This window comes from Antennarius striatus, chromosome 17 (genome assembly GCF_040054535.1).
Source record: "Antennarius striatus isolate MH-2024 chromosome 17, ASM4005453v1, whole genome shotgun sequence".
Lineage (NCBI taxonomy): Eukaryota > Metazoa > Chordata > Actinopteri > Lophiiformes > Antennariidae > Antennarius > Antennarius striatus.
The window spans coordinates 6932542-6953841 of NC_090792.1; the positions used below are offsets into that span (position 1 = coordinate 6932542).

Here is a 21300-nt window from a genome sequence, read left to right on the forward strand (position 1 = left end):
TAAACTAGAATGGCCTAAGTAGGGGCTACACCTTGAGCAGGCCCCAGAAAATCCCTCAGTTCAATCAGACCTTATCTGATATTAAACTCATCCTCTAGTCGTAACTTATGAAGCCAGATATTTAAATCTGGTGGATCCAGATGAATGGTTACAGGGAAATCCATTCAAATGTTTGGTATAATACTGCTGACAAATCAACAAACAAACCAACAAACACAAGTTAAAAATAAATTATTTGGCAGGAGTAAAAATCTATTTGGATGGTATTGTTGAACCTTATAAATTCCATGGTTTTTTTTATCAAATTATTTTATTACACACTGAGCCAGAATTCATTTAGAGTTATCCTACAGGCTCTAAAAGGAATCACTCAGAGGAATAGGGTTTAAAAAAAATCCTGCTATACCGGATTTCATAGCAGTCGACATGCTACGATACAAAACAGAAAAAGCTCTACACATCACCAAGGACATATTGAGCAACACTGGTATCAATTGTGGAGTAAGACTGGGTTTGTTCTACAAAAACAATTTTTATAATTGTTTAAGGACACTTATGATAGCATCAGTAAACTAAATGTAAACTAAATGTATCCCACTTACCCTGTTTGTGGGATCCATCTGTGTGTGCATTCCTATTAAATCACTATTTCTTTGCAAGCTGCTGAAATCGTGCTTCACAGAAGGACTAAAAACAAAAAGTTGAAAATACCACTTATTGCTGCATGCAGCACATATCTTGACTTTTCAAGCAGCAACAAGGTTAATAGTTATAGATGTGCTTTGGAATAAAAACCAATGACTTTCTGCTGGAAAAGAGAAGACAGATTCAGGGATCCACATAAAGGGGGCGGGGGTGGGGGGTGCCCAACATTCAGCAGGGATGACTCTTCAGTCTGAAGGTGAGTATCGAAGACAAAATGCACATGACTTATTCAAATCATGAAGACGAACACAAGCAGCCTGGCAGCATGAGCCATGGAAGTACGTGCGTAAATCCCCCCATTTATTTGCAGCCTGCTTCTCCAGGTCCCTTGTTATTAATCACAGGACAAGAATCGAGGCAGAATATGGAAATTGTATTTCCATCAAGATGGACGCTCATTTTTTTAATTTTATATATAATGAAGGATGTTTCTTCTCTAAAAACTCTGGTTCTTCATTACCTTTCGTTGTGTTCATTAATCTTGGGTAGTGCGAATGTTGGTCACGAAAAAGACTGGAAACAGATTAAAAGTTCTTCGAAGTTTTATTACAGAAATTTCTGGGCACATAAGTCTGACAGGTTAACAATCCAAGCTTAAGTGCAAAGAATCATAATACACACACAATATTTATATCCATTCTAGTAGGTGTCAACTAAACATGGGGTGATCTAACTCTCATCCTTATCAGAAGGTGCCAAAGCAAGGTGTTCTCCATATTCTCACTTTGTGGAGATTGTTTCATGTTCTGGGGAGGCTCACTCTACTATCTCGCAGCTGCAGGAGTAACTCAAGGGCATGCTGGCTGAACCACATAATTCTTCAGTCAGAGGTCACATTTAGGGAGGTTGTAAGTTATCGCGTTATCTGCAAAGTAAAGATGGTTCAACATGCACAATACTTAAAAGTGGTGATTTAAAATGGTGAGTTATAAGTGGTGATTTAAAGTGTTAAAAGTGGTGAGTTATCACATATGTACATCAATATATACTGGATTAATCCCCGCAGGGGGTTTATTGGCACACTGTAGTTAGTACTTATGCATATATATCAGTGTGTACAAGCCCTGAAGAAACAAACACACACAAGGGGCTTGTGTGCATGCAGGGGGAGGTAGAGTGGCGGGCAGCCCCTTTGTGGAGCGCTCAAATGAGCAGCTTGTAAGGGGGACCGTGCCTTGCTCAAGGGCACCTCAGCAGTGCTGCAGAGGTGAGCTGACACCTCCCATTGTTAGCTCACACTCCGGGTGTGTTTGGGCAAGAGCGGGAATCAAACAGCCAATCTTGAGACATTGGATGACCCGCTCTACCGCCGACTCTACCACCGAGCCACTGCCGTCCCCGGTGGACTCGCACCACCAAGTCTGTAAGTAATGCCTATCATAATAAACAAGAGACCTGTACCTGGAGTTTCTCATTTATTCCCTCTTTCCTTCAAACAGGTGTATTTACTGTGGATTTGATGCTGCAGGTTCTGCTGTACTGAATGCAGACAACTGGAAAAGACATATTCTAATTAATTGACTTCACATGCTCGACTTGCAGAGCAATGCGGTGTCAGATATGACCAAATTAGTGACACATGGAGGTGCAGAGAGAAGCATCCACATCAGCACAGGTTAATCAAGCACATCAACGGAAGCCTAGCTTGTGACAGAATTCTGAGAAGAGGACTTCTTTCATGCATTGGCATTCAGTCCTTGGAGAACAGATTCTTTACTCCCTCTAAAGAGAACAATTTGCTCGTGGTTGCTTATGGTTCCATCACTGGCTGAAGGCCACCAGAGCTCAGGAACCCCCCAATGGTGATTACATAGGGATTTGAGAGGTGCAGAGAAGTGTGATTAATACCAAGTTTCAACACTGAACACTTGTACTTTCCTATGTTTTTCATTTACCTACCAGCCGAGTTCTTCTGCATCCCATTTCAGTCTTCATGTGTTCACTTGAGGGGATTGGTGGTTAGCATTAACAAATGATTCATTAAATTCTTTTGTCAACGATAAAATTGATTTCCTGGTCTTTGCTGGGGGTAATTTAGCAGTTCTTGACAAAGTTAATAACCAGAATCTCCCAGGATAGATAGTCTTTTATAATACGGAACCTTAAATAATTGAACATCGCCTCCCTGTGCCAAAAATATGTAGTGCATCTAGATTTCAATAACTACCCAACAACTAAAGCCAAACAACTAAAAACAAGGCAGTCAGAGACTGCAACGTCCCGCAAAGGTTAGGTCAGGGTACCCTGAAAGTAGTTCCTGACAAGTGCATAGCTTTGACCTTTCGAGAGTAGATCAAAGCTATGCACTAGCTTTGACCACAGATCAAAGCTAATGCATAGGTAGATCAAAGCACTAAGCTTTGATCTATGGTCTTACACTGGCTTTCTCCCTCGTCTTTCTATCTTATCTGGTTCCTGAGAGTACAAAAGCTGAAATTTGTCTTTGACTTAGATTTCTCAAGGTCAAGGTCATCATGTCATTTTTATCCCTTTTGCTGCCCGAGTAATCTGTTTTTGTTTCATCTGCAACCGTTGCGAAGATATTTGGTGGACATACTAACGGACGAACGAACGGACAAACACACCAACACTGACAATTACAATACAGCAGCTCCTCTCTCTCCCACTAGACCGGTTCTTTCATATTTTTTTACTGCCTGTGGGTCTGAGAGGACTGTGATTTCATAATGTGCTGTATGTCTTGTATATATGGTACATAGCAGACTGGAGTGGTCACTCAACTCGAACTGTGTGTACACAAGAAGGGGCAGAGCAGAATGTACTTCCTGAGGAGGCTGGCCTCCTTCAACATCTGTCCTAAGCTCCTTCTCATGTTTTATCAGTCCGTAGTCTCCAGTGTGATGTCATACGCCATTGTGTGTTGGGGTGGCTGGGCCAGGAAAAGAGATATGGACCGTCTTAACAGACTCATCCGCAGAGCAGCCTCAGTTGTCGGGCTGAGCCTGGACTCTATGGAGACACTTCTGCAGAGCAGGACTATGTCTAAAGTCAGGACTACCATGAATAACACCAGTCACCCCCTGCACACCACCTTCTCCCAGCAGAGAAGAACCTTCAGCGGCAGACTGCTGTCACACAGCGCCTCCACAGAGAGGCTGAGGTCCTCCTTTGTGCCCCGTGCCATCAGGGGGTACAATGACTTTCTTAAGAGGAGCAGCGGGTATGTGGCGAGGTCTGCACGCAGTTGAATGGCGGGGAAGAGATGTCAGCCTGTGTTGCAGTGTAGTGGGGCCAAGGTGTTGTGATATTAGATAGTGACACCTTATATTTTTGACAATTGTGAGATAGATATTATATACAGTAGATATTAGATGTTGTGATATTAGATAGTTGTGATAGTTGTGATATTAGATTGATAGATTTTGTGATATTAGATATTACATGTTGTGATATTAGATAGTGATGCCTTACATTGTAAGAAGGGTGTACTTTAGCCACCATGTGGGCCTCCTGCTAATTTTCACTTGCACGTTTTATTTTTATTTGTTATTTTATTTTAATTTTATACTGTTTATATTTTAGTGATAATTTAGTACATGTCCTGTTAATGCTACATGTGTCTGCTAGTGTAGTGTATGTCTTGTGTTATATCCTTTGGTGTCAGTGTTTCTTTTTTTTTTTATCCAGTATTTATTCATTATGTAATGCCTGAGCAGTGGATATGCGCAATTTCCTCCGGGATTAATAAAGTATCTATCTATGTATTTGACAAAAAAGTTGAATATGACTATTACCACTTTGAAGCAGGATGTAAAAATGTGAAATATTAAATTTCCCTTTTAAGAGGACAGGAAAGTCAAAATGAACCAGGTGAGTATTTGAAGTACATAATTAAACTTTTTTTAAATATTTTTTTTATGATCAATGGGGTCTTGGAAAAACAAAATAAGTTGCGGTGCGCGCCATGTCAGCGGAAGTGACGCAATCGTGGACATCACGGTGAATCCATATCAGCACCGTTTTACAAATACTGGCAGGAACCTGTCGAAATTCCACGATAAAACAATAATATCAGGATCAGGTTTCAAACCAAACATAGGAAAACAAATGCATTGGTATTATAAACCAAGAATACCCGACGTAGTCAAAAATCAACGTGGTGACGTGACGACTTTGTGTTGGCAATTCATGGATTGCGCTGGACGGGCATCGTGAAGCCATAGATGAATGTTAGCAGGCTAACTGGAGAAAGAACGCTAATGGTGAGATTGGGAAAGGAGCTAACGTTAAAGGAAAAGGCAACTGTCAAAAGAGCAAGTGGAAAAGAAATTTTAGAGAAGTCATGGTTGTTAACTGGCTACATGAACAGAACTCTATGGAGTTACTTAAAGACCGTTTTTGTCAGGTGCCCGAGGAGCATTTCGGATACATCGATTGTCCCATTCCAAACAGAAACCATAGCTGGACTGTTCGTGCTAGCCAGCTAGTTTCACTCAGAGTTTGTTGCAGTTGTCTGCATCATTCCTGCTGTTTGGACTCTGCTCAAAAACATGAAAATTGTTGGAACAGTTATGACACTCTAAAATTGGGGCAGCATTGGCTCAGCAATAGAGCAGACGTCTTCCAACCAGACATCACCCAGACATCAGCGGCTCGATTCCCACTCCCACCAGACATCCGATATCGGAGTGTGAGCTGACTGTGGGAGGTGTCAGCTCACCTCCCAGTAACTGCCGAGGCGCCCTTGAGCAAGGCGCCGTCCCCTTACAAGTTGCTCAGTTGGGGCGCTACCTGAAGTGGCTGCCCGTCACTCTCTGCCTCCCCATGTACTGTTGTGCTGTGATACTAACGGCATGCTCGCAGGCCCCTTGTGTGATGTGTGTTTCAGGGGCCTGCAGAAATACTATATATCCTGCATGTAACACAAAAATCCTGTAAAATTGTGAAAATATTAATCTCCTTTACAGGGAAATTACTAAAGTTCATCATCTTCATCATCATCATCATCAATCATTATCATTTGACTGCTGCCTTACGCCATATTGTTCATGTGATTCTACTGGCAGATGTGCCGTGATTGGTTGGGCGCCATGATTGGTTGGCCACTTGATTGACAGGTAGTGGGTGGAGTTGTTGACAGCCTGAGCCTGAAGTGAGTTTATTCAAATATGTAGATGGGGAGATACAGCAAGCGACAACGTAACAAGATAACATTATCACAATTATTTGTCACGAAAACATCTCAAATCATGTTGTCCTGACCCTCTAAGAGTTTCAATGGATTGTCTAAGCAGTTCCACTGTTCGTCACTGCACGCTTCTGTAGTTCTTAGCTGTAGTTCAGGTAGTCATGGCAGTTGTTTCCACTCACTGTTCTTTTTCTTCCTGCTGTACCTAGAAGGCTCATAAGTCTGTGAGTGAATGTACATATTGTTTGAGTCACTTACTAGTTAGTGTCCCGTTTTGGCTTATTGTGTGTATGTTAAAGTTAATCGCGCTACCGATGCTAACGAGCTAGCCCGTCAATGGGATTTTCCGTATTGTTAGCATTGAGCTAAACGCCATTCGTTACTGTTTGGACAGTGTGGAGTTAATAACTAGTTCATATTAATATGTATTTACAAATGTATAAGGATCCGGGCCTGGCATGCTGTTTTTGTATGTCTTATTCCAGTTTCACAGATCTCAGTAAAATTACCCGTTTATCACTTTTGATAGTTTATAATTTTCACGAGTGCCATAATTGCGTGACAATCTGGTCATAAAAACATTCATGCAATACCTCCAGTAGCTCCAGACATGAATTATCTACTAAACCTTGGGAATTCAGAATAATGATCTTACCTTCAAATCTCTTTGGAAATCATCCGGGTTGAAGTGCTCAGGGCAGATTCCAGAATCTGGTCATTTCAGTCCTTGCTTTCTACTTCCTTCCAAGCTTTCCAGAAGGTATTTTGAATACAGTATAGGTTATTCTCTTTGTGTTTAAGTCCTGTGGTGTTGGAACAACCATTCACCTCACAGGTAACCATGACTTTATTGGATATGTGCATGTGAGTGTGAAGAGAACTTCCCCATCTGGGGGATTAATAAAGTGTGAATTATTATTATTTATTATCATTAATAATACTACTACTACTAATAATAATATAATCGCTTCAGCAATAGTATTTTGCTGTAATGGCTATACTGACTGATGGAGCGCCGAGTGTCGCTGATGACGTATGATCCCGTGATCACTGGATACGGAAGCTGCTGCAGCGCAGATTTTGAGGTTTCCTGACCACAGGGATGATACCAGACAGCAGGAAAAAAAATTCACCTTTTTCATGATAAACAAAATATATATCACTTTAAAATGACTTTCCTGTCCCTTTAAGATCAAATTAGAACAAAGGTAAACTGATGGGCTAATATTTGTACGTCATACATTGTAAGTTGGTTATTGTAGCGTAGCGTTTGGAGACTTCTGAGGCACTGATTATTAAAGTACAGGTCAAAATAAAATGCAACAGATCCTGTGATGTCCTGAACATTGGTATCCTGTTATAGGTCGAGCCAAAAAACATACTATACTTCATTTCCCACTGCGTAGTACTGTAATGAACTACAGAACATCTTTTATACCCAACAAATGTAGTGTTTAAAGCCAGCTCACCTTTTTTTAGATGAATCCTGGTGATTTTAACAAGCAAATTACTTCCTGTGTTAAATCAGCACAAAGAGACATACACTTCAATAGACATACACTTGGAGTAACGACGACAAGCACTGAAGAGTCCATTTGCAAGAAAAAAAATGTTTATTTCTTGTAAACCTCACAGAGCGAGAGCACAGCCAAGGTCAGACCTGGGGAGAAACAGCAGTGGCTGTGGGCGTAGAAAACAAAGCAAAACACTTCTCTATACTTCCAACCATCAGTAGATCAAACAACTGACTAAACTGTAATTTTCACAACATTTTTTTTTTCTCCAGGAGCCATTGACAGCAATCTGAGCAAACAAAAAGTAAGCTTGTCCATTTACAATAGGTGAAAACCACACACACAACAATGACCATTTCTGATGGCGCTGAAACCTATATTGACTGACGAAGTTCTCTCCCTTCAGCAAAATAATACCAGAACGAGGAGGAAAGACAACTATTTCAAACGGTCACTTGCCCGAAAGTCGCAAATACTGTAACATTCACATTCACTTTTCTAGTCCCTTTAACTACACAGGCTACTACGAACAGATGGCCACTTTCTCTACCTGCTGAAAACAAACTTCCATCATGTGATATTCAACTGGATATTTGACAAACATTTCAGCCAACGCACTTGCAGCACATTCCAATACATTACTATAGAAAGGAGCATTCCAGTCTTGGCACACAAACTGATTAGGTTCATTAAATAACATAATTTAACTGCTATACTGAAGTTGGCATTTTCAAAGCCTTGTTGGCATTACACCGTCTAAACAGTTTTCCCTTCCTTTCTGCAGCACAACCTTTACTTGGAAATCATGAAGAACAGTGGGCAGTGTAGCTAAAGAAAGATTTGGGATTAGGAACAAGAGATAAGTTTTTGAACGTGGACATATGATGAGCAAAAAACTGAGGTGGATAACATGTCTACATACAGACAATAGGGTCAAAGTATTATGGAAATGGTTTGGGATTCGACAAGAGACATGGTGCTGTTGAGTGGACTCTGTGGGTTAGCTTTTCACCCAGCAGAGAAGTCAGTGGGAAGTCCTTAAACAAAATCAGCATTTAAAGGCAACTCCATCCCACCAGACGAGGTTGAATCTTTGCTCTTTCCAGCAGAATCACACGTAATTCAAAGGTTTGGACTTGACTTCATTAGTTTAACTCACTCAATGTCCTCAACACAAGGCACTGTGATCATGATGACAGATAAGGAGATGTGAGGAGCTGGTGTACACAAACATACACACACACTTCTCTAACTGTACTCAAATCAAAACGCATGAGGAGCTGCTCGGATTCCTTTCATTTTCATGTCTATGCTTGAAGGTATTTTCCAACTTGTTGCAGACATTGAATCATAACGAGTGAATAACTACACCATACACCTTAAACATGATTTACCATCAGACCCCAAAGCAGCTGACAGTAGGGTTAATTTGGCGTCTTAAAAAAAATTGAACAGGGTAAGAGTCTGTGCCATCTCTGCACTACATTCCTCTCTTAGACAGATGTTGCCATACTACCTTGGGAGAAAAAATCTTTTAAGAAACTGGGATGTATGTAACGCTGCATGACTTTAATGGATAAAGAAGAGCCGTTTTCCAATTTTCAATGAGGGAAAAAGGATGAAGCTAAAATAAGAAAGCAGCTATTCCCCAGGACCAAAGAGCAGGTAACAGTTTGCAGATGGTGACAGCGGTGGTGGGAAAGGAAGAGCAACACCCTTGAGATGAAGATATATGCCCGATTCTGTGAGGTTTCACTAAACATGTAAGAGAAAAAATAAAACAGGGACTCCCTAGTTGACATTTGATGTCCGTGTTTAGTTTTCTCTGTCTCTTTTTTAACTACAACAAATACAGTCACACAATACAACATCCTTCTGACCTGGCGAGGAGGAAAAATAAAAACCCAAGAAAAACCTTCTCAGCTGCAAACATGCCGAGCAGACTGGAGGGAGGTGGGCCTGCAAGGTGTCAAAAAAAATGATGGGGGCTGGAGGGAGATGAGGTGGTGGGACGAAGCGTTCACTTTTTGAGTGGCTGGTAAACGGATGCGTTGGGGTCGAGGCCGGAGGGATTGGTGTCCATGAACTTAGAAGAGTAGTGGGGGGCCACGGGGGTCATGCTGCTGGTGTCAGCTGTGTAGGAGATGCTGGGCATGACCGCCATGACTTCGGCTATCTTCTGCTTCAGATCTTTTATCTCCTGATCCTTCTGCAGGATCTGACCTGAAAACAGACATCAGTAGATTCAAACACAGACGTGGACTTGTAAGGGTTCTTCTGTGGGTTCTAAAGTGTCTGTACACGTCGTCGATGGGGACCAAGCTGACCTTGTGCGATCTCCAGCTGTCTCTTGGCGTCTCCCAGTGCAGAGAAGAGGTCCAATTTGATCCTGGTCTCTGCACTCAGGCTGTTCTCCAGGTGCTGGGTCTTGTCCTGCATGGCTGACAATGCCGACATCAGCACATCTGTGTCTTTTTCATTTTCTTTATATTTATGAAGCTCCTGGCAGGAGGAAGAGAAAAGACAATTATAGTGGGGTTGCAGTAAGACAAGATGAAGCTGTGGACATTTGAATGGATTTTGTCTCTAGTAATCTTACATTCACAACATCAAGTCAATTCTAAATGCATTTAAGGCCAGAGGCAGATCATTTTTCTGTCCTTAAAAAGGACATAAAGAGTAAAAACAGATAAAGAAATCTTACCTGAACTTTCAGTTCTAACTCTCTAATCTGATCTTCCTTTAGCTTGATGTCCATTGCTAGTTTCTTACACTCTGTTTCTAACTCAGTGATGCGTCTTCGTAGTGTGTCTGTGCACTCTCCTCTGAACAAACAAAAAAAAGTACTGATGTTATTTTTTTTTTAAATTTTATATACTGTTATAATCCCAGAAGGGAAATTAAGAATGCACACTCTAGTATGTTATTCAGTCACACACAAGCAAAATAGTGTGTCCATGTTCCCTGTAATACACATAACCACACACAAGGGGGCCTGTAAGCATGCAATGGGACGTAGAGGGGCGGGCAGCCCCTTTGTGGAGCTTGGGAGGGGAACGGTGTCTTGCTCAAGGGTGCCTCGGCAGTGCTCCGGAGGTGAGCTGACACCTTCCACTGTCAGCTCACACTCCGGCTGTTTTTTGGGCGGGAGCGGGAATCGAACTGGCGATCTTGGAACACTGGACGACCCGCTCTACCGCCCACTTTAGTGCTAATAATGAAGAATAACCAACAAGAAATGAGTCAGGAGTGACACAATGATTGAACTGAATCCTTTCAAACGTGGAATGTACCTGGACGCTGCGGCTGCTAGTGCTACCGCTCTGGCTGCTGTGGCCTCCTCCAACTTCTTTCGCTTCTTTTCATCTGCAAGTTGTTTCTCTGCACTGGCTCTAGCCTCCAGCTCTGCTTTGAGTTTCTTCTCCAGTTGGCCCACTGCCTGTTTATCTTTCTGCTTTGCCTGCACAGCGTTGTGGAGCCTACGAGTGTTAATAAAGCAGCAAATTAACCAAGCAGGAGATACATGGTGTCAGGATCAAATCTTGGTACCGTTTTCTTACAGCACTATTTTGAACTGAGACAAAAAAATAAAGATCACGATGCCACGATCGGTAATTATCCCATTCCAGACTCTGGTCCAGTGAGTCTCTCACTTATTCTGCAGCAGCTCGTTCTCCTGGCGGAGTTGGCCCAGCTCGGTGCGTATGGAGCGCTCAGCGCTGCCCAGTGAGCCGATCTGGCTGCGCAGGTCCTGCTCCACCTGCCGGCTGGCTTGTAGGTCTGCCTTAAGCTTCTTAACGTCCTGCTCCAATCTGTCCAGGTGCAAAAGTGAACAAATGAGGGACTTCACACTACGTTCAAACAAGACTAAAAAAGTGCATTCTCACACTTAACGTAATGTCATAATCTGAGTTGGTATGTGTGTAGTTATGTGTGTGCAAGGACCCAGAGACATATCATGGTACAGATGCTTAGATTCAATCACTATAAGAAAAGTGATATAATATTGTGTTTACGCCTCATACGTGCTCAGTTGCCCCTGTTGGCTGGATTTCAAGAGTCAAATGCCGGACAATAAATTCTAAACAGTCCTATTTAGCAGTCACGGGATCCAACACAGCACAACACAGATTGGGAGCAGTTTCTTTTAATATTGAAATAATCTTAAAAATGTAGTAATAATTGAATTAGTGTGAACCCTTGGAAATTCCACGATAAAACAAAAATATCAGACTTCGTACCAAACATATGAAAACAAATGTATTGGTATTATAAACCAAGCGCCCAACATACAGTAGTCAAAAATCAAATGGTGATGTAATGACTGAGTTGGCAAATCATGGATGGCCGCGTGGGCAGGCATTGCGAAGCAGTAGGTCAATGTTAGCAGGCTAACTGGAGAAAGGAATCTAATCGTGGGATTGGAAAAGGAGCTAACGTTAAAGGAAAAGGCACCTGTCAAAAGAGCAAGTGGAAAAGAAATTTTAGAGAAGTGATAGTTCCGCTAGCTTACTACATGAACAGAACTTTATGTCGTTACTTAAAGACTGTTTTTGTCAGATGCCCGAGGAACATTTTGGATACTACATCGATTGTCCCATTCCAAACGGAAACCATAGCTGGACAGACTGTTCCTACTAGCCAGCTAGTTTCACTCAGAAATCGTTGCCATTTTCTGTGTCGTTCCTTCCGTTTGGATTTTTTGCTCAAAAACATGAAAATTGTTGGAACAGTTATTACACTCTAAAAGTAAGTTAACTGGGAAGTCCATGTGATGGGCAGATGAACCCCCATGAAGCACTGAAGCTTTTCATCCCAATTGGTTCACTGCGGTTCGAAGCCCCATGAGGCTTCATTTGCTCTAGTACATCTACTGGATGCTAAAATATCAGTTGGCATGAGTTTGAAGTGTGTGGCATTTTGCAGAAAGCCTGTGAATAAAAATGTCAGCAAATAAGGAAGTATGAAAAACATGTGTACAGTGGTACCCCTACTTACGAATGTCTCTACTTATGAAATTCTCTACTTACAAAACGCCTGAACAGGAAAATATTGTTACGAAAGAAATTTCAATTTATGAAGGGCTGATACTCTCGGCTCCCAACGGTTCCTGAACGCAACATTCTTATAGCTGCTCTGCCATTGACTATTACCTAGTATCTTGCTGGCATCCCATTGGCTAAGAGGGACCTCTGTGTGTAGCTAGATAGGTGTCTATGCAGCATCCTCGTCATTCGGCCCTCGACCCATGACGTGTTCTGATAGTTTTACGTAAATTTATTAACTTTTAGAGTACTTACTACGGACCCCAAGAAAGTGACGGAGAAAAGAGGAAAAGATGAAGGAAAGAGTTTTTCTGTCCGTACAAACAAAGCAAGAGATAATAGAAAAGTATGAAAAAGGGATGCGTTTGGTTGATCTCGCCAAAGAATATGGCCGTAATGCATCTACAATCGCCACGTTATTAAAACAAAAGGAAGCCATAAAACACCGGGAGTTTAAGGCATCGCGTCGGTGGTTCGAGAAGTTCAAAAGGAGGACTGGAATTCACTCTGTTGTTCAGCATGTGCAAGAGCACATGAACCAAAGAGGGCAATGAGGACAGCAGTTAAAAGGTAAATGACAATCATTTTTATTCTTTATTCTGTTTTTTACATTATGCACAACTCTCATTTATTGTGTAATAATCTAATTGTAACATGTATTTGTAACATGTTTTGATGCATTTTTATGCTTTATAAAACATTTATGTCTGAATTTTGGGGGACTTGGAACAGATTAGGGCATTTGCTACTTACGATATTCCTTCCAGAACCTATTAATTTTGTGAATAGAGGTACCACTGTATTTGAGTGATGGCAGTACATTGTGTGTACAAAAAAATTTTAATAAATTATTCACAATTCCCGTAGGGAAATTACTTTTAACTCCAAATGCTTACACACACACACACACACACACACACACACACACACACACACACACACACACACACACACACACACACACACACACACACACACACACACACACACACACACACACACACACCTACCTCTTTGGTGATCTTGACCAAGGCTAAATACACTTTAATGTCATTTAAAAAGCTACGGAACAACTGCCCCTTCATTAAACTGTCACCATTTTGTTTTATCTCTTTTTCAGATCATTGCTATATCATTTAATGACCTGCCTGTTCAAACAACAGATTTTTTCCAAATGGGTCAACCCACATCACAGTGCCAAGCAAATCTTGGCATTTAGGTTAATCTATGATTCAACATCTCGCTCCTCATGGGGAGCAAAGTAGGCATAAAACATTCAGGCTGTGGGGCAAAATTTGTTGTAGCTGTGCTTTAAGTGAGCAAAGTGTCGACGAGGACGATGAATTCTGAAAGAAGATACACATTGGCAAAAACCACCACTGAATTGGCCTTCAAAATAAAATACAGCGATTGGATTTGAGAATATTTGTATCAAACTCAGACAAATGTAGAACATTTGAAAACATTTGTCTGATAGAAAACCTTAATGGCTGAAACATGTAGGCCTGTTTTCACTGACACCAATAATTTCATGAGATAACAAAGACATTGACATTTACTCCCTTTCAAGTATGTTGGGGGTGTAGATTAGTTAAGAGGGTTTCTTACCTTACAAGTGCTTCTGGTTTGCTCAGCTGATTGTTTGGGATGCAGTTCTCTGTAGGATCCTTGTGGGGGCCCACTGATGTCCCCTTCCCCAATGCTAATTTGTGCTTCTTCTCATTCTTCCCCGTCGAAGCAGAGGACGATGGCGCGGAGGAGGGAATGCCACCGTTGGTGGTGCTGTGGCCACGAGGGGATGAGTTGAGTGTTGTGGCATTGCTGCTAACATTTTTGTAGTTTTTGGAGGAGGAGGAGGAGGAGGATGAGCAAGAGGAATTGTTGTCCTCTCTGAGCAACAGGTTCTCTGTGCTGCCCAGCTCTGTGGTCAGTCTCTTGTTGTTCATATGGTTCTCCATATATTCCATCTCCTGGAGTTTAGAGTCCACTGATGATGGCAGGATATTGTTGCTGTTGTGCTGCTTTTTAGCATCCCCTCCACCCCTTCCCTCTTTCCCTTTTTCTCTATACTCTAATTCTGGCAATGGTGTTGATGTCTTTTTATTGGCTGGGGCGCCATTCTGTGACACTGGAGATGTGTCCACTTCAGATATTCCTTTAGCTGCTGCTGTAAGAGGGGAAGATAAAGGAACATATAATCCTTTCAAAATCAAGTTGACACCAATCTAATCAACTGAACTGCATGTGCAAGTCTTTGGTCCCGCCAAACACTAAACTATACAGTTGATTAAAAAAAATCACATGTGTGTATGTTAATGTCGCACAAAATGTTAATCTTTCAATCAATAGCAGTCAAAACAAATCAGAAATACCCGAAATCTAAACTCTAAAATGAAATCACTAAAATGAAACTGAGCCTGAAAGACAAGCGTCAAGCTTTCATACACAATTGATAATTGAAAAGTCTACCATTAAACTCAAATTCAGCCCCAGACTCATCATCATGCATCATCATATTATACCACCAAGAATATTATTCAAGAGAAGGAGCTCTGAGATTCGTCAATATTCTACTTAAGGTATCCAAGTCAGATTTATCTTTGGTTTAGTGCATCACTGAAATCTAATCAGATCTTCCTGTGGTCATTATATGTTTGCAGCAGCACCTGCAACAACAGACTTTGAATAGAGGGAAATGTAACACCTGCTGTGTGCATCGGCTTGTTGGACAAAACAGACTAATGAGAACCAGCAATAGCTTCACAAACCCCGGGCTGTGAAAAGTTAGTTGTATTTCTGGAGCCGTTGACCTCCATTATCCATCTGATCAAAGACAGGACCAGAACATTTTGTGAACTCTCTCTCCTTGGTTTGGCACAACATCAATACAAGATCTAAACAAGGCAGTCAGACTGCAATATCCCACGAAGGGTAGGTTAGGGTACCCTGAAAGTAGTACCTGAGCACTAGCTTTGATCCAGGTTTTTCTTTACTTCACCTCCCTTAAAGATTTCTGTTTGTTTTTCACTTTTGTTCTACAGGTTACAAGTTAAACTAGAACCAAGGCAATCAGAGACTGCAACATCCCGTGACTTAATTCTGACATCTTTCAGGGTAGGTCAGGGTACCCTGCAGTAGTAGCTGACTAGTGCATAGACTAGTGCATATTGAGAAGGCTGGTGTGAGACCATAGATCAAAGCTAGTGCATAGGTAGATCAAAGCACTATCTTTGATCTATGGTCTTACTCACACTGGTTCTCCCTCGTCTTTCTATCTTATCCGGTTCCTGATTGTACAAAAGTTGAAATTTGACCTTGAAGTAGTTTTCTCAAGGTCGTCATGTCATTATCATCTGCTTTGCCGCCCGAGTAATGTGCTTTTCGTTTCTTTCCATCTGCAATGGCTGTAAAGAAATTTGGTGGACTAACGAAAGGAAGACAAATAGTCAAACACACGAACACGGACAAACTTTAATCGGGATGTAACTATGAAGGATTAGCTGAGACGTCGTCAAACTTTCAGCCTTACATCTCAGACCTGTATGTAACACAGCAGCTGCACTAAATAATAAAAAAAGCTCAACTTCACAGCTTTCTTTATGGTAGAAGAACAACACAGGACTTCACAATGTCTCTATTTAAAGATCCAATCTCTTTATGTGCCATCGCTAACTGAAGGTAGCAAACCATATGCTTACATATCCCACTAAAATTATGTAATGTTGCATGTTTTATATACAACCCACAAAGTTCATGTACAGGACAGATTTTTGACTCTTACCTTCTTCTGCTTCTCGCTCTTGTCGCTGAAGCATCTGTTGCTCTGGAGGCAAAGCCTGTTGCAGGAGCTGCATATAAAACTCATTCTCCTTCTGCACCTCCTTCTGCTTCCGAAGACGCATTTTATAGCTTACATAGCTCTTGAAGCCGAAGCCCAAAGTGACCACTGGGTAACCAATGCTATACAAACACAGAAATGCAATCATGAGTCTACTCTTTGTTCACAGACCAGGTCAGAACACTGATTCAAACAAAGAAACACTGCTTTAAAAACGTTTTAATGGAATCACACAAGTCTTTATATTATGACAACATCCAAGTCCAAGTCCTGTGAAACAATCCAAGAAAAAACTTTTTTTTAAAATAGTGGCTCACCAGTGTGCAGCAAAAGGACGACACAAGTCTACATGAAAGTTCTTCAGGTCTTTAAATCTGATGGCTGCCTCAATGTATACAAAGAGTATCCACAGAGAAACGGTGGGCAGACAGACACCCCTCTCTGGAAGACAAAGCAGCAGGATTGTTCTTTGAAAGTTAAAATGTAACTGGTTGTACTTAGGGTAGAATAATTAACATTTATTAGACAAATATTTAAGGTTTTCTATGAAAGCAAGGCTGTGAACTAATACGAATTATTGCTACAAGAAATCAGGTAAATATACACCATAAAAGTCCGGTGAGAAGCAGTGTAAGGGCAGTTCTTTATCTACTGACAGGAAAAAGAAAAGCTAACAACTGAATCGCCCAAAATAAATCACTAACAAACTCTTACCTGAGCAAGTAACGCAAAATAGCAGATCTTACAAATTAAAGTAATTAAAAAACAGGATAACCAATAAGCAAACCACAGCAACCTCTGTATATGAAAAAGGGTGATATGAAAGCAATATTACACCAAGTTAATCTTAAGATACAGACCTAGTAACATGCCAAGTGAATTATATTTTCAGGTGCTTAATAAAGTTGATTCACTTCTGTTGCAATATATTTTGCTTTCTTGTTGTTGAGGACTAAGGTGGTGTGATTACAGTCGATGGATGCTGAAAACTGCCCAGTAGCTTACAATGAGCCTGACACAATGTTGTTGCTGCAGCATAAAGTGAACTGTGGTCATCAGAAGCCTAGTGATAATAAGATATCTACAGTACAAGGTCATGATGTATCTCTGTGTCAACAAAGTCAACTGGACTTGTTGGAAAAGTTTGAAGACCTTACACCTCTCATCCTTTTGGATCTAACAAACATCTGGGATGATAGCATCTTGAAGTATTTCCTATTTGCCTAGTTGACGATGCTCAACATTAATAATTAACGAGGTAATGACATTCAGCACATGACTATTGAAAACACTCTGAATTTCATCAAATCAAAGAATCAGGTCTTAAATGTGTGACAATTATTTGTAACTCAAGTCCAAGTCCCATTCTTGACCTGCCCTTCACTGATGAGCAGACTTGACAAAACACGACCCATTGTCTCCTCAGCAGGAATAAATGTTGACACAACCACCACGAGGCTATGGAGTGCTAAGAGATATTAATACTCTTGTGACATCCTATAGACATGAATGTTGTTGGTGAATACGGTTGGAGGGCTCCGACAGCAACTGTGTGTCTCCCTCCCCCAACCGGCCCTACAAGTTCAATCTGACACCTGGCCTTTCGTCAACACAGGAGGAAACCCCCAAATCAGACTGACAGCCAGCTCCAGGACAGCAGCTCAGTCACACCACACTCAGTTCTCAGAAGCAAACCAACTATTTGTACATAGATAATGTGACGACGCACATAGTATTGCACAACAATTTTAAATATGTACCTACTTTATCCCAAAGAGATGGGAAAAACAAAGTTTTAAGAACATTCTGTGGTCTATAATTTTAAAGATTTATCCATTTTAATAGCTCATTTACAACTAAAAGGGAACCTTCTTCCTTCAATTTATTTACATTGCTACAAAAAACTGCTGTTGAGACATAGGTTGTCACCACAGTCACTTACAATATGGGCTTTTCCCAAAGTATCAGTCAAGTACATCGCTGACATTTGTCAATGTCTCATATGCTGTATTTAAAACAAACAAATGGAAGGATTTACCTGTATGCCAAACATACTGCACCCACACATAGGTACTGGCAGCAAAGAACAACCATTGCACTGGGATGAAGAGGAGGCAAATGATGTCCGAGGTAAACGCCACACATACAAAAAATACTGAGAAGGCCTGTTTGGGAGAGGAGAGAGTGTTATGAGAAATCAGCAAAACATGCCTAAAGACCTGTTGGCCATCCCTGTATTGTAAATTAAATCATTCCTTTTAAGAACAGAATAGGTCAATTCTTCCTAGGCTAGCAAACTAACTGTTAATATTAATTCAGAAAGGGGTCAGTTTAAGCGGGTCTGTAGTTTGTATATTCTGACAGACTGGAACTGTGAACCTAAAACTCTGCAAACTGGCCAAAAGTGAATTCAAGTTGTCATGACTGTGACTAAATGAATGATTACACTTTCCACTATAAATGCAGGAATATGACACTTTGTCTTCAGGTGTGTATGAGTCAGCATTTATCAAACTACTACTACTATTAAAGTTGTGACAAAGTAATCATACTTTTTCCCTTTTAGTTTTGATTTCAGGAATCATCTGATTTTGGGCTTAATGATTTTGGACTCAAAGGTTTCCCATGTACACCAATATTACTTTTTATTAAATCACTTACCAGCCAAAATAACACAATCACTATTTTGAACAATCTTTATTACGAATACACCTTTTGTAGAAATCTCGTGAGGCTTGCTTTACCATATGTCACCAACACACGCTCACCACAAGTAAAATGTTGTTCACATGGTTATTAAATGAATCAAATTACTGGGGAAAGATAATAACCTGGAATAACCTGGTTACTTAATGTTGTATGGAAATGCAATACAGTTATTGCAAAAGCATGGAATTGCAATTCTATGAAGAAGGAAAAACTTACTCAATGGGAAAATTAAGAAATGATGATATTCCAAGCCATAACTTACTTATTTTAAAGCAACATCTAAAAGTTGAATGTTGAGTAAACATTCAACTTTTGGATGATGTCCAACACTAATGTGTTGGACATCATTAATATGTCAAACACATTAGTCTGTCTTTCTCCTCTGAAAGTACAATAAATGAAGGCATAGCAACTCACCAAGCCTTGGTATCTGAAGGAGTCATACACACTCCTGATGAAGAGCCAGAATGGCCAAAGGTACTCAAATCTGAACTCCAGTACAAAGTCTGCCAGTAAGACCAGTGCCCAAACCACCAGGAACTTCAGGTACAGGAAGGTACTGAAAAGTTACGAGGACATTTTTAGAGTCTTAAATGGTTTTGGTAAGTAAGTACATTAGGTAAAAATAGTTTTATTTATAGTTGACCTGACTGACAAAAATTACTAATCTTTCTCCCCTTCAGAGTTGGACAAATCGTTTTCGTGAGGCAGCCTAGTCATATAACCTTTAAGATGCATGTTCCTTGTCTATTGCTGCCATTTCTCAGACTGTGTACACATTGTACTTACTCTAACTCTCAAACACAATCATGTGCACAATATAAGTAGCACATAAGCTGGCATAGTACTGGTCTCCAATTTTAAAAGTGGCAACCCTAAGATAGAGAAACCTGTTTAGTGATTTAAATAAAGCCAAACATTCCTGCGTGAAGGTGCCACGTGTGTAACTTGTAGCCTCGAACGTTCGCTTATCAGAGCTATATGAAGTCACATGTTGGTGGGAGCTGTCAAGTCTGACTAGGAAGGAGAAATGACCACACCAATTCCAATTCACACAAACAGAAAAGTGTAACACAAGCTATTTGTCAGACAGGCTAACTGACTGCAGTCTTGTCAATACATGTTCACAACCAATGTCAGCATATACTGTATTTTAGGTCAGTGAGTAAAGAGCAATGAGCTCAGGCAGCTGTAGCGCTAGAGTACCTGCTGCTGACAGTGACGCGGCTAGTGGATGGTAACTGACCGGGTAAAACTATTGATAGCTAGGGGGTTAAAGTCGTTTCTAATACCCAATATAACATATTGCAACGAGTAAGAGTGCTGTCAAAGCGGTATTGAGACACACTTCAAAACAGGCTGCTTAGGGGCCTTGCGCTAAAGCTAAGCTAATATAAAACGAAAATATACAGCTAGCAGAGACTGCGCTCGGACTAGCTAGGTTATTAAGATAGCTAATGGTGGCGGCTCGCTGTCATCCGTGGAAAGTTTCACGTTCTGCAGCTACTGAGCTGCTAGTGTCTTAATTCGGTGTTCCCCGTTATTGTCCTGAGAAGCCCCGGTCCCCAGGCTCCCTTTTAAGTTACCTGCCGTAGATACCCTCAGTGATTCGGTTCCGTTTTAACGGCCGTCGGAGTTTGCTGCAGTCCGCATTGCGCCGCTTCATCCTCCCCCCCTTGGCTTTGGCCTTCGAGCAGCAACTGTAGTCTTATCCAGTTTTCTAGTGTATTCGGACAGGGTAAGACATGAAGTGCCTAAGGAATATGTCGCTGTTATTATATTTCCCCAATGGAAACAAAGAAATAAATAAAGGACTCTATTCTAGAACCTCCTCTTTTTCTGTTAGCGCAGACTCAATAGGACTAAACCGAGGTGTATCTTCCGTTCGCTTGTCAGACAGCTGGTCTATCCAATCAGTCCATCCGCATGGGCCTCCAGCTTTGACGGATGCAGATATGAACCATTTATACAGCACGGTGCCGGGACGCTCCGCTCTGCTTCGCCAAAGACAGTTTACGCCATTCGGGAGGTGGGGGCCTCTCGACGTGGAAGTCCTCATCGCTTGACCAATCAGATGTTTGTGGACAAATTGGGAATTGCAGATTGGCCAATGAGGTGATCAAGGGGGCGGGTATTTGATTTATTTTCCTTTACAGTATTAAGAGGAGAAACTGCAGTCTGGAAATGTATACTGACAGTTCATACGTGTATGGTGTGTGGTTTCTGGACAAACATGACTGCTAGTCTGTGTGCAATATGTGTCCATAATACATGTTTGCTTATTGTTAATGTTTGTATAATTAACTTTACTTGTAGCTTTTTGATTACCACTGCATTTAT

General features: G+C 41.1%; 1 protein-coding gene across 3 annotated transcripts; it reads right to left on the bottom strand.

Moving 5' to 3' along the window:
- Positions 1 to 7444: 7444 nt before the first annotated feature.
- maco1b (macoilin 1b) lies at positions 7445 to 20933 on the bottom strand. Of its 3 annotated transcripts, none has more exons than XM_068339457.1 (11): positions 20547 to 20894; positions 19378 to 19519; positions 18290 to 18416; positions 16569 to 16692; positions 16195 to 16373; positions 14022 to 14577; positions 11022 to 11180; positions 10662 to 10847; positions 10073 to 10193; positions 9696 to 9870; positions 7445 to 9591 (listed from the first exon to the last, which is right to left on the bottom strand). In XM_068339457.1, exons 1-11 carry the CDS (start codon positions 20624 to 20626, stop codon positions 9389 to 9391), a joined length of 2052 nt encoding a protein of 683 aa, XP_068195558.1. In that variant the 5' UTR covers positions 20627 to 20894; the 3' UTR covers positions 7445 to 9388. The 3 variants fall into 3 exon arrangements, with proteins under 3 accessions (XP_068195558.1, XP_068195557.1, XP_068195559.1); XM_068339456.1 differs by having other exon boundaries at positions 14022 to 14580; positions 20547 to 20886; XM_068339458.1 differs by lacking the exons at positions 7445 to 9591; positions 9696 to 9870 and having other exon boundaries at positions 10132 to 10579; positions 14022 to 14580; positions 20547 to 20933.
- Between the last annotated feature and the right edge of the window lie 367 nt (positions 20934 to 21300).